General features: G+C 39.6%; 1 protein-coding gene across 3 annotated transcripts in view; it reads left to right on the plus strand.

Annotated features, from left to right (window-relative positions):
- The window catches only part of Chrdl1 (chordin like 1), a 143,281-nt gene that overhangs the window by 111,911 nt on the left and 18,026 nt on the right, over window positions 1–13,344 (plus strand). For all 3 annotated transcript variants that reach the window (XM_048441734.3, XM_048441744.3, XM_048441750.3), the window contains exons 6-7: window positions 7,457–7,524; window positions 12,344–12,512. In XM_048441734.3, the coding sequence (XP_048297691.3) occupies window positions 7,457–7,524; window positions 12,344–12,512 (237 nt within the window). The remainder of the gene's footprint in view (window positions 1–7,456; window positions 7,525–12,343; window positions 12,513–13,344) is intronic.

A 13,344-nucleotide genomic window follows, 5' to 3' on the forward strand; every position in this document is an offset into this window, starting at 1 on the left:
GTTTTGTTTTAGCTAAATGAAATAAGGGGTTTTAAGAAATATACAAAAACTTATGCCCTAAAACATAAAAAATAAAGATCTGTCATGAATATAAAAGAAAATAAGCAAGCTTAGAAAATATGAACTCTCCTGCATATGTGTGTGTGTTGTGTATATCTCTGTGTATATATGCTCATTTTCAGAATCTTGACATCTGATGATTCAGAAACAAATTGTTGCTTTCTATGTGAGGGCATAAATTATCTCTTTACTAGGTTCTGTGTGCTTATCTAATCTAAACTTTTTCTTCTGTTAAATACCTACGCATTTGTAGGAGTTACCGAGGCTTGGTTTTTCCCACTATAGGTTTTTCCTAGCTCTTTTTGAGGGGAAGGAGGAAAAAGCAATAGAGAGAAAGGAATGGAGGAAGGGCAATAGACCATGCCTGTATGATATTTTCCATGTGCTAGGCACTGTTCCAAGCATTTTCTACATACACTAACTCATTTATCCTTCAAAAGCCTATAAGGTAGACATTATTGTATCTGTTTTAATAATAAAGGAAAATGACTCACAATGAGGTTGATGGATTTGTCCACAGTCACACACGCAGAAAGACTAGCTAGGATTTGCAGCTGGACTCCGCAGTTCTTCTCTGCTCTCTTAGCCATTTAATCTATGTTGCCTTTCAACTTGGGGAAATGGAACAACTTTGAGAACTGTGTTATCTGTGCGGCTACTGGAAAATACAGTCTCTGTGTTGATTCCCTTTCTATGGGCTAGTATGAGACTCTTGGAAGCCATGGCCCCATTTTTAACAATGGGTTTGGATCTGTCTAGCCACATAACCATTGAAAGAGTAGAGTGTTGATATGCACAGCAGGCACTTACGCGTTTCTGTACCCTGTGCCTCCTGGAGCTCAGCCTCAAATGGGTTCATGCTCACAATGTATTTTTATAAAAGTATTATTCATTTTTTTCTTGGTAATTGTCTTGCATGTGGCAGGTGGAGATCTCATGTTGGCTTTCTCTGTGCTTGATCTTCCATTTTCCCTCAAAAGCTCTTTCAGTGTTTGGAATGGTTCTGCTGGTTTCAACTCACTCCTCTGAAAATATGGGGATACCAATCCCCACCCTAATGATTCATGTCTTTTTAAAATAATGATTAGAGTGACTACAGAATTTTCCCCCATTTAACCAGACATTTCAGAAATCAAGAGATGAAGTCGCAGTAATTGTGCCTGACAGATAAAAAGAGAGAGACAATAAAACTAGGTTAGCCTAGCTAAATTGGGCCTTATTGCCACTGTATTTCTGATCTTCTATGTGGCTCAGATATTTTTTTCTGGGGATCTGTCTTCGTGGATATATCAGAATCTCGTCATACACATAGTCTTTTTGAGACAGCAGAATTTGCTTCTTTGACCTACTCAAGCAAACTAGAGATTAATGGAAGTTGTGGAAGTTATAAACAGTTTGAAATTCAGCCTAGTTTTTGACCATTTTTCAAATACTTCTTCTCCATTTCTCCCATTACCAGCAAGCCAAGCCATTCCAGCCCCATAGGGTACCACTCAGAGTATAATTGAGATTTGAATGAACAACACATGTGGCTTTTAAGGTTAAATGAATATTGTTTGACATACAGTACACTAGAGTTGTTTTTCATTTTGGTCTAAAAAATTGGTTAAAATTACATCTTGTTGCTTCTCAGAATTAACTAGAATCTATCTGTCTCCATTAGAATCACTGTTCTTTTTTCAAAGCCATGGTTGAAAGAAAAAAAGTTCCATATCACTCAAGACAAATTGTCCAGAGAGTAAGGAAAATGAAGCAGTTTTCTAAGGTATCGGTGCCTATTTTCCCCACAATCTAATAGCTAAGATTATAAACGGATATGCAGTATCTATTTTTAGCTATTCAAACAGACACTACCCAGGTCTAGAAAGCTACTTTTAGACATACAAAATATGAGCATCTAAAATGATCATTTCAGTATGTTGGTGATGACTTCAATTAAAGAGATTAACTGAAGTGTGGAAACCTTTAGCAGCCATTTACTAAAATGTTCAAACTTGGGTAATATCATTTTAATGACTTTCAAATCTCAAAGGTGACTGAAATATTAGTTGTTCCTACTATTTGTAGTATAGATAATTTATGCATTATATGTCATTTTATTTTATATCAGTGCTACATCGTATAGAATGCGTAAGTAAACAAAATCTCTCTCACTGTATACTCAGAAATAATAGCTCCAGTAATTTTTAAGTTGGTAAGATACTTCATTTTACACATATGTATCTGTCCACAAGTCCTCAGATTTGCAAAGACAGGGCTGTGGCACACTCATCTACCCCGGTGTTACAGGATATTAATCTTCTGCTGCATGCTTGACACTGCCTTAGCCCATCTGCATTGCCGTCTTAAGTTTCTGCCTGTTTGTGACTGCGTGCTTCTGTAATGCCTCTGCCATTTGACCGGACTCAAAGTACTTTAAGGCTCATTAATGAGAAACCCTTTCAAAACTCCAGTACCTACAAATAATGAACTGAGCTTCTGTGGTGGCTAGGCTAAGAAGCCTCTCATTTGCTAATATCAGTCAAGAAATCTTTAAAAAGGAATGTGAGGAGGAGTGCTGCCCTGTGATTATTGTTTTGTAATTTCATTTCTCTCTTCAGCTGCTCAGATCTGGCTTGGAGCCATATCGTGTAGCTTTATTACATTTCATTTTACCATTTGCTGGTAAATCCTTCTCTAGTTTCTAATCATCCTTCTCGTCTACTTTCATTTGGTTCAGGCCCACCATTGCCAGCTGAAACAGGGCACGCAAATCTCATTTATCCCTACTCTGTCACTGTCAAGGACACTGAACACCTCTCTAGCTTCTCAAGCTGACAATCACTTTATTCTGTTTTCTTCTGTTTTCTTCCTCTCTGATCACATCTACTATCAGTCTTCTTTTGCTGTACAGCATGGCCTGTCACCTGCTACTACAGCTGCCTCCTGCTTGGACTCCAAGGTTTCAGTGCAGTGCTCCCCAGCTTGGCTACACTCTGCTGCCAGAAGACACTTCCTCGGGTACCATTTGTACTATAGGACCTTAAAATGAATAACAGGATGAAATGTGAATTTTTCAACCTGCTTTTGATGTCCCAAATTATTTAAATCCCCTCTTGAACCTCCACAACACCCCACTCTCACCTTCCCCCTCTTCTCCCACTCCTCTCCAATCAGTTACCAGCTCCATATTTTCCCAATCTTAAATTTCTATTCAAACTATACCTGATTTCTTCCTGCTTACTTCAGTGTGTCTGGCTATTTCCAAAGTGCTGCTGCTTTGCAAATGTCGTTCATTTCAGCTGAGGTGCTCTGTCCACACCAGCAATGTCCCTGTAAACACTTCTGCATCTACCTCTAAAAAAAAATAGGTCATTGTTCATTTCAATGCTTTTTCCATGATTCCATCTGACTTATCCATCTTCCCAACTTGATATGGCCTACGTGTGTATATATATATTCCATTTGTTTTCCCCAGCTTCTGACCTTCATATGTTTTTAAACACATCTTAAACTAATGTCCAGTCACTTCCAAATTGAATGTGAGCATATTGAGAGCAAGGGCCCAGCATAATTTGTCTCACTGGCCACAGCATCAATCTTTCCACTTATGCAACATTCAAGGCTTGTTATTTGACTCTTCACCATTATTTTCTGTCATAGCCAACTCTCACTGGAGCCAGAGTTTCCACATGGGTCTTCATTTAGTCTTTGCCTATCATCTGCACCCACACAGAAAGAAAACTGTTCTTCCAGCTCCTCACTTAATTTGGTATTTTTTAACTGCAGTTTAGTTTACTCACATATTAAGCCACTGATACGTACCCAGCAATATACCAGCTGTTCCAGCCCAGCTATTTTTAAATTTTTGTATGCATCCGACTCCACTGAAGAGCTCATCAAAACCTAAGTTATTGGTGCTTCTCCCATAGTTTCTGATTCAGTAGGTCTGGGGTGGGATCCAAACTTTTTAGTGTCTAACAAATTCCCAGGTTATGACAAGGACCACACTTTGGAAAGTAGTGACCAATAAGATATAAAGCTAGTGTAAGGCATAACCTCTCATTTTAAGAAATTTACAATTTGTCCACAAAGGACCAAGAAACATTTAGCAGTGGAAAATATTTATAATGCTTTGCTATTCACTCATGTAGCAAATACTGAATAAATACTATGTGCCAATTGCTATGGTCAGTGGTATTATTACATCAAAAACGAGGATAGACAAAAATCTTGATTTTCATGGTGGAATTATAATGGTAGAAAACGGAAAAAGAACAAAATATTAAAAATACAAGGCACTTGTAAGAACTTAGGAGAAAAAAAGAGGAAAAGAAATACCAGGGTAGTCAGAGGTTTCCCGGTTCCATCATTTGATAGCAATGCAGTCACAAATAACAAAGAGTAAACCATGCTCTTATAAGATTAACATGATAATTCAGGAATCTAGGGGCTTGCAATTTGGGTGTTAACGTCTATGACCATTGTTTAACTATGAATAGCTTCTAATTTCTGAGCTTTGGTTTCCCACCTGTTCCATGTAACACTTGGACAAAATTATCTCAAGTTCTCTACATTTCAAACAGTGTAGGATACTAAGTCCTTTAGGCAATCAAAACTAAGTCAATGAGCTAGGCACTGTAACTCCAGTCTATAATCCTAGAAGTGTGGGGCTAAGCCAGAAGACTATCAAACTAATTTTCAAGCTTTTTTAAGTTCTGAAAAATTACATAGATTTCCCCAACCTACTAACATGTATCTGAAACAGTTAAAATGCTACTATTTAGTTCCTAGGTTTTTTAAACTTAGGAGATGAATTATAACAGAAAATTCTTTCATTATTTCTGTGTTAGCCCACTCAATAGCTAGTTGATGTATATACATATACATATGTATAGTGATGAATATACATATACATATATATATAGTGATGCATATACATATATATATTGCACACACATACCTACATATATGCTTATATAGTCATAGGTAATCAAAGCTTCTTGAAAATTACCCAATTTGTTTTTATTTTCAATCACCACATAAATACCATTATCGTTTATATGCTTAGGCCTCCCAAAACCTTGACATAAAATCTTTCTCTAAGAACCAGTTAGTCTGAGTTGGGTGTGGTGATGCACAGCTGTAATGCCGACTTAAGTCAGAAGGAAGGACCATGCACTCCAGAACAACAGGGGCTACATAGTGAGTTTCAGGTTAGCCACAACTATATAGCAAGACCCTGCCTTAGAATGAAGCAGCAGCTATTCTGTCTTCTATCTCTTGTATTCTGCTGTTCCTGATTGTTTTCTCATAATTTCCATTTCTATAACTCCCTCGGCTTGTGTTTTCTTTATTGTCTCTATTTTGGTTTTCAAGTCTTTAATCGTTTCTTTCACCTGTTTGATTGCTTTTGCTTGGTTTTCTTTAAGGGATTTGTTGATTTCTTCCAATTTTTTGTTTATCTTTTCCTCCATTTCTTTGAGGGAATCTTTCATTTCCTCTTTGGGCTTCAAACATTCTCCTAAAGTTATTTTTAGGTCATTGTCTTCTTCGTCGTCTGTATTTGATTATTCAAGTCTTGCTGTTGTAGGGCCACTAGTTTTTATTGGTGTTGTGTTTCTCTTTGTGGTGTGGAGTGCAGTCTTACCTTGTCTACCCATGTTTTCCTCTGGTTGGTGGAGTTGGAGCTGTGTCTCTGACAATCAGTCTTCCAGGTGCCAGTGGATCCAAGGCTCAGATGGTTGCACCTCATGATGTAGTCAGGGCCACAGTTCCAGTCACCCCGCAGGTCACTTGATGTTTCTGGAGGTTGCTCAGCGCTCCCTGGGGTCACTCTGCAATACTGGCAGTCCACTGAGGTCACTGCCTTGGGCCTGCTCTGGCAGAGGTCACTGGCTCAGGCCTGCTCCAGTGGAGTTCACTGGCTTGGGCCTGCTCCAGTGGATGTTGCTGAGTCAGGCCTGCTCCCTCAGCGGTTGGATCCCTTGTACCTGCTCCTGTGGAGATTGCTGCCGCAGACCTGCTCCTGCAGAGGTCCCTGACTTGGGCCCAGTCCTTCAGAGTTCTCTAGCTCAGGCCTGCTTCCTTGGAGGTCCCTGAATTGCGCCTGGACCCACAGAGATCTCTGGCTTGAGCCTGCTCACTCAGTGGTTGCTCCCTTGTACCTGCTCCTGTGGGGGTTGCTGCCTCAGGCCTGTTCTGGTAGAGAGAATGCTGGTTCAGGCCTGCTACCTCAGAGGTCGCTGATTTACACCTGGTCCACAGAGATCTCTGACTCAGGCCTACTTCTGCCTCAGCAGCTATTCTGGAAGACTTCAGTAATAGGTGTTTTACTGCCCAAATAATGGATCATATAGACCTAGAGCAGTGGTTTCCAACCTACCTAATGCTTCAACTCTTTAAAACAGTTCATATTGTGATGGCTCCCAACCATAAAATGATTTTTGTTGCTACTTTATAACTGTAACTTTGCTACTGTTATGAATAATAATGCAAATATCTGTGTTTTCTAATGGTCTTAAGCAACTTTTGTGAAGGAGTCATTTAATCCCCAAAGGGGTGAAGACCCACAAGTTGAAAACTACTGAGCTAGAAAAAAATGTGTCAGATAAAAATTAAAGTACTGTGCTGTTTTATTATTATAGTTCTGTAATATAACTTGAATTGTGTCATGGTAACCTACTTAAGCTTTATTCTTTTTATTTAAGATTGCTTTGACTTCCATATGAATTTTAGATTTTTTCCCTATCTATGTACCTGTGGAGTGTGTGTGTGTGTGTGTGTGTGTGTGTAATAATAACTAAAGAAGAGTTCATGAATTTGAGAGTGAATGAGGAGGGACATGAAGAAAAATTAGAGGGGAAAGGAGGAGTGGAACCAGTCATTGAAAATGGAGCACTTAGGTGAATTTATAAAAGAAAAATAAAAAGACAGCATCTTGGATATTTCTTGCATATACACTATAATCATAGCAAGTTTAACTTTTACTTTTAAAACAGTTCATGACTTAAGACTTGACCAATGAAAACTTCAAAATTCATTGTTTAAGGGTAGTATAAACACACATTAAATACGATCTGTAAAATGCTTAACTGTCACTAGAATAAAATAAACCAAAGTGATGATGATGGCTATATTAAGGAGAAAATCAATTATTTTCCCTTTTATATTCCAAATTCTGGATAATGTTACCAGTTGATCTATTTAAAAAATGATAACTTTCCTCTGAGTTGTTTTAAATCATGAGACCCACCCAGAGAAATCGTTCAGTGCCGTTTCTTGAAGGGTAGCCACAAGAGCTAAAATGCCTTGAGAACTTTAGAAACATAATTTCAAAAATGTGGCTGGGTCAAAAGGGTGATAGTTTTCCCTTATATGTATGTTTGATTCTTTCTTGTTTCTTTTTAATAAACAGGAGATGGAGAATTGTCGTGGGAACATTCTGATGGTGATATCTTCCGGCAACCTGCCAACAGAGAAGCAGTAAGTGTGAAGAGCTCCAATATTTCCACACTCCACAGCAGCAAGCCAAGCTTTTTCCTCCATGGAAAAAAGTCTCCATCAAATCCAAAAAAATGGACCCATTTCTAACATCACTTTCTTCTCCTTCCTCAAAAAAAAAATCAAATGATGTCTTCACCGACCTCTAAAAATTTATCATCTGTAATTAGGGCAAGAACATGAGCAAAGAGCATCCATAAGGTTTTGTCTAGATCAGAAGTAGATGCTCTATTCAAATGACTAACAATTCTGTGTGTTCTCTCTAAGGAAGACAGTCACCACCCATATTCTCAAGAATGAATGATTTCTATGGGATTTTAATATAGTCCACTTCATCCTTTTGGTCAGATTCCTTATAAACCTGAGGGTTCTTGGTCATGCAGTTGAAAGAAAAACAAAGATTGTGGGCCAGATTCTCCTACCATTACCCTTATTTCTGTTGTTAGCACAAATCTTATAAAAAAGCCTGACAAGTAGGAATATGTGTATGTGTGGGTGTGTACATTTAATCAATTCACAGAACAGAACATCTCTAAGAATGAACGCCTAAGAAGAGATATTCTTCAAACTTCTTAAAATTTGAAAAGGAAGCCGGGTGACAGTGGTACACACCTTTAATCCCAACACTCAGAAGGCAGAGGCAGGTGGATCTCTGTGAGTTCGAGGCCAGCCTGGTCTACAGAGCAAGTTCCAGGTCACATTAAGGGACTTATAAAAGTGTTTCCAAGTTTCAAGGTGTTTGCCATCACACACAAACAGGTGTTCAATGTACCTGCTGAACTATTTTTAAAATGTCACTGTAGCATTGTTTTCATATATATTTAACAAATTGACATAAACATGTATCAATATAGGCTTGGCTATATACACCCAATCATTAGGATACTGTGAAAGTTATTAATAAGAATATAACATGGTTGACAAAATGGCTCAGCTGGCACTTGGCCATCAAGCTTGAGTTCTATGTCCAGGACCCACATGGTGAATGGAGAGGACCAACTCAAGGTTTCCTCTGACCTTCACACACAAGCATCCATAGTACTGTACATGTGTACATGTATGCTCTCTCTCTCTCTCTCTCTCTCTCTCTCTCTCTCTCTCTCTCTCTCTCTCATACACACACACACACACACACACAGAGCAAATAAAGTAATTTTTAAAAGTAAAATTGTACTTGATTGTAGCAAAACAGAAAACTCAGAAAAATATAATAAAACATATGTGAAATGTGTGTTGTGCTTTGACAAATGTATAAATGATAACTATCTTAAAAGTCATATATCAACATGATAAGAATAGTAATAGAAGGACAGAAGTAGCCATGAGGAAATGCAGACATTGCCCTCCTAACTTTATCTTCTGTGCTATTTCATGTTTTTTCTATGATATGAGTTAGTTTAATAATAAATAAAATTAGGTGATTTTATCAAACTTTAGAAACTGGAAATAAATCAGGAGAGTAGGTAATTATAGAGCAGCTATTTTCATAAATAGAGAGGGCATATGATGACAGAGTTCACAGACTTTGCTATTGAAAGACAGATGCACACATCACCATGTCACTTGGACTAGCATTCACTGTCATCACGGTGACTAGTTTTGACTTGCACACTCCTTTTTGCCAGCACCATACCAAAGCTTCGGCAGTGGTAGCACATAGTGTCCGTTTGCTTTTCTACTTGACAGTATGGCTTTCTGAACACCGTTTCTTTGGAACTAGTGCAGAATAGTGGACACAGTGGAAAGCAACGCTTCGGGTATCTCACAAAAGCAACATTTATTCCACCAGCGAGATTGAATTCTCACAATCAGGGAAAGATTTTTCCTTTTCCACTCTGTCTAATCTAAAGTGAGATTGTATAAAGATTCTAACAAGGCACGGTCGCAGTCTCAGTTTTCCGTGTTGGGAGTTGCCTCTTTCCTTCAACCCAGTTTTTTATTTAGGTAAGAACTTGAGAGCAATTGCATTAGTTGTTGTCAGCTAGATGTCATTCAAAACGTCAGCTCCAGTCACCTTCTGCTGTTCAGCTTCCACAGTAAGCACCGAGTCCACTTCAATGGACTTGCCATTTGCTTTCCTTTCTTTCTTCCATTTATGCTCCTCAGAAGCCCCGTATCTTGCCTCTCAGCCTCATTATTCCATCTAACTTCCATAAGGGATGACTTAACCTAGAATTGTAGCAAGAAGAACGAACATTTGGGACTGGTAGACCACAATGGCCAGATGGTTCCACTTTATTATAAATAAATATTTTTCTTTGTTCTAAGGTGGATTGATCATTTACCTCTAGGCTGTAGGCAAGCCTGTAGGGCATTTTCTTAATTAGTGATCGAAGTGATCACTTCGAAGTGATCGAAGCCCCATTTGTGGGTGGTGCATTTCCTGGCCTGGTGATCCCGGGTTCTTTGAGAAAGTAGGCTGAGTAAACCATGAGGAGCAAGCCAGTAAGCAGCTCCCCTCCATGGCTTCAGCAGTTCCTGCCTCAACCCTGTTATTCTGAATACATTCCCTCTCCTCTCTGTTCTCAGCTTCTCTATCTGCAAAACCAAAGTCTGACATGATGTATTAGTAGCTACTCTTTATGCTGTGACAAAGAGCTGGCAGAAGTTACTTAGGGAGAAAGATTATTTGACACACAGTTTCAGGAGGTATCAGCCCATTGTGGCAGAGGAGGCACAGTGGCAGGAATGGATGAATTGTAGTCTCAGTAGCAATCATTGGAGCTCCTCACATGATGTGGCTGGACCAAGATGTAGAGAATCAGACTGCAACAGGGGGAGGGGGAATGTAAGTCTCAGAGGTCCATATCCAGTGACCCACCTCGACCAGATAGATTTCACATCTCAAAGGCTTCATAGCCTTTAGCACCAGCCAAGGGCCAAGTATTCAAACAGACAAGACCGTGGGGACATATCAGACTTAAGATGAATGTGTGGGGCCAAGCAGTCTACAAAAGATCCTCTACTCAAAATCTCTGATGCTTCTGTTTTTGTTCTTGGTTTCAAACCACTGCCCATACGACCCCTCAATGCTACGCAGAGTTTTGCATTTTGTGCTCCCCATTGTGAATCAGAGAACATAACATAGTTGCAAGTTTTCCAAGGCCACTGACCCTATTTAATTGTATTGCTGTTGAACACCTTTCTTTCAGCAGCAGCGGAACACCCACCAGGCAAACTTTCTTCTCCGTGTTGCTTTGGCAGAGTGTTGTCAAGCAACAGGAAGAAAAGAACAGCCTGTAATGGCCTTTGTGGAATGTGACCGATTACTTCAGAAGGAGACATATTAACCATTATGGGAATGAGAAGTATTTGCCCTGGGAATCCCATCCATGTGCATGATAACAAATTGGAGCAAATTCTTGTTTTTATGAATTGTTATGGCCATGTGCCAGAGTGGGGCTCTTAGATACAGAGAATAATGTTTTATATCAGAGTCCTTTTATTCTAATTTCTGTTCACTTTCCCCTTCTCCCAAAGCATTTTTTTTTCAAAAGATGTGCTTATGACACATAGCAATATAAATTTATCTTATGGTAAGTTGCGTCAAGGATACCCTTATCTCAGTCTGTCTGTTATCTCCATCAGTGAGCTTAAGGATCTTCCTTTGTAACTGCCTGTGAAATCTTTCCATGGGCTTTCCCTTCTTTACCAGTAACCAGTGTCTCTAAATCAGTGCATATTACTGCTCTAGTCCTTAAGGTTTCATTCTTATTCACGCCATCTCTTTCTACCTGCACTATGCCTCAGCTTCAGGGAAGGAGAAGGAGAAGAACAGTTGAGCTTGTCATTGCCCCGATCTCTTGATGAAACAATGCTGGTTGCTTTGTTAGTACCACAAGAGTAGGAAACTACCTTTTTTTTCACTCAATAATCAGGGTGAGTACAGTCTAGATATTACACATTGATCTGGCACTGAAGATATAGCAGTGAACAAGGCAAGTCTTCGACTCGGTAGATCTTGCATCACGCCACTGTCGTGCATCAGTGATGTGTGCTGCTGTGTGATCTTCTTTCACCGCCTGTGCTTACACTCTCAGTATACGTCTCGGGACCCTGCTTGGCCTCCACCTTTTCCTCTTCTCCAATTCACTAACACGTAACAGAGCTTAGTGCTTTGAAACAAACTCTTGATTAAGCCACTTCTCTACTTAAAAAAAATCCCTCAAAGGCTTCCATACTCCCACCTCTTTCATTTACCAAATAAAGTACTTACCCCTTAGCTTGTCATTTAAAGTCCTCCATGATCTGGCTCCAACCCCTTTTGGAATGTTATCCTTCAACTGTTCCCTTTTAAGGACTCTATGTTCTCTGTTACACCTTCTCAGTTTGAAAACTTCTGCCTGGAATATTCCCCACAAACTGCCTATTAAAAAAAAAAAGTCTACCCACTGTTCATGACCCAGGTCACAAATCCTCCCCAACAAACATCTCTCCTCGTAATTCAAATACCGCTTTAGACTTTTCCTGTGACCTGTTACCTTCTGCCTTGGGTTGCAGACTAACACTTAAACTGGGAAATATGAGTCTCTTAGCAAGAAGGTGTTTTAGCCTTTGGTGCTGTTTTCTGCCTCGCGAGTTTCTCTGCAAATCTAGTCGAGTGTACAAGGAGAGAGGGAAAGCTCAACAAACCGCCAGTGCTGCTGTCTTGCCGTCACAGCCTTACCTTTGTTGATTTAGGAAGCCATACAGTTAAGAATGGAGTTCGTCACTAAAATGGTGCTGACGTATATAACTCAAGTCCTACCATCTTATTGTCCATATTTGTTTTGGACTGATTTTTTTTTCTTGTCATTTATAGAGGCATTCTTACCTCCGTTCTCCCTATGATCCTCCACCAAGCAGACAAGCTGGAGGTCCTCCTCGCTTTCCTGGGGGAAGAAGTCACCGGGGAGCTCTTATGGATTCCCAGCAAGCATCAGGGACCATCGTGCAGATTGTCATCAATAACAAGCACAAACATGGACAAGGTAAAGGCTATCATCCTCAGCATGCCTGATCTCTAGAGACCGAACCTGAGACAGGACCCTTTATCCCATAAATAGTGAGTAATCACATGTAGGCCACTAAATGTGAAGTCTTCAAAGGGGGTATGAACAAGTGACTAGAGAGGACTTGTAGGACTTTCCACAATTGCACCCAAAATAGTATGCACAAGTACCCTTTGTGCTTAGGAAGCAACCTCAGCACTTTCTCTGTTGCCTCTAGGAGTTGGAGGTCATTTGGCAAAATCCACTTATCTTTAATAAGCAGGATATCCAACATCCAAAGGTACTTGGTGTCAACCACTTCTAAAGATTTTCTCAATAGTTAAGTATTTAAAAAGCCTTTCTCCTGGGACTCTTGTTAAATATTCCTGACTCCAATCTTAGAGATTTTGATTCAGTATGTAGCAAATGAGGCGCTCATCCTTCCATTTGTGGGAGCCATCAACAGATCCAGAAATCACCTGGCTGAGAACCAGAACCACTGAGCAGATAGTACACTCAACCATGAGTCTGGTGGCATAAGCTTTAATGTATGTTTATTGGTCCAGTTTTCTCTTCTCTGGTCTCCACTGCCCCAACTCCAGTAGCAGAGATGGAAGGAGGAGAAAGGCATAATACTGACTGGTGCTTCGTTTGTTGGGTATCCTGTCAATCAGTTCTTTGGAATAAAAGCTCAACTGGTTTCTTTTTATATAACCACAAGCATGTTTTGTTTCCTTTAGAGAGAAAATAAATCAAAAGGCAATTCTTTGAACAGGATAAAAGTAAATTATTAAACCAAATGAATGAATAACACTGGTGAAAAACAATCCCC

Source organism: Myodes glareolus, chromosome X (assembly GCF_982192425.1).
Source record: "Myodes glareolus chromosome X, mMyoGla1.1, whole genome shotgun sequence".
Lineage (NCBI taxonomy): Eukaryota > Metazoa > Chordata > Mammalia > Rodentia > Cricetidae > Myodes > Myodes glareolus.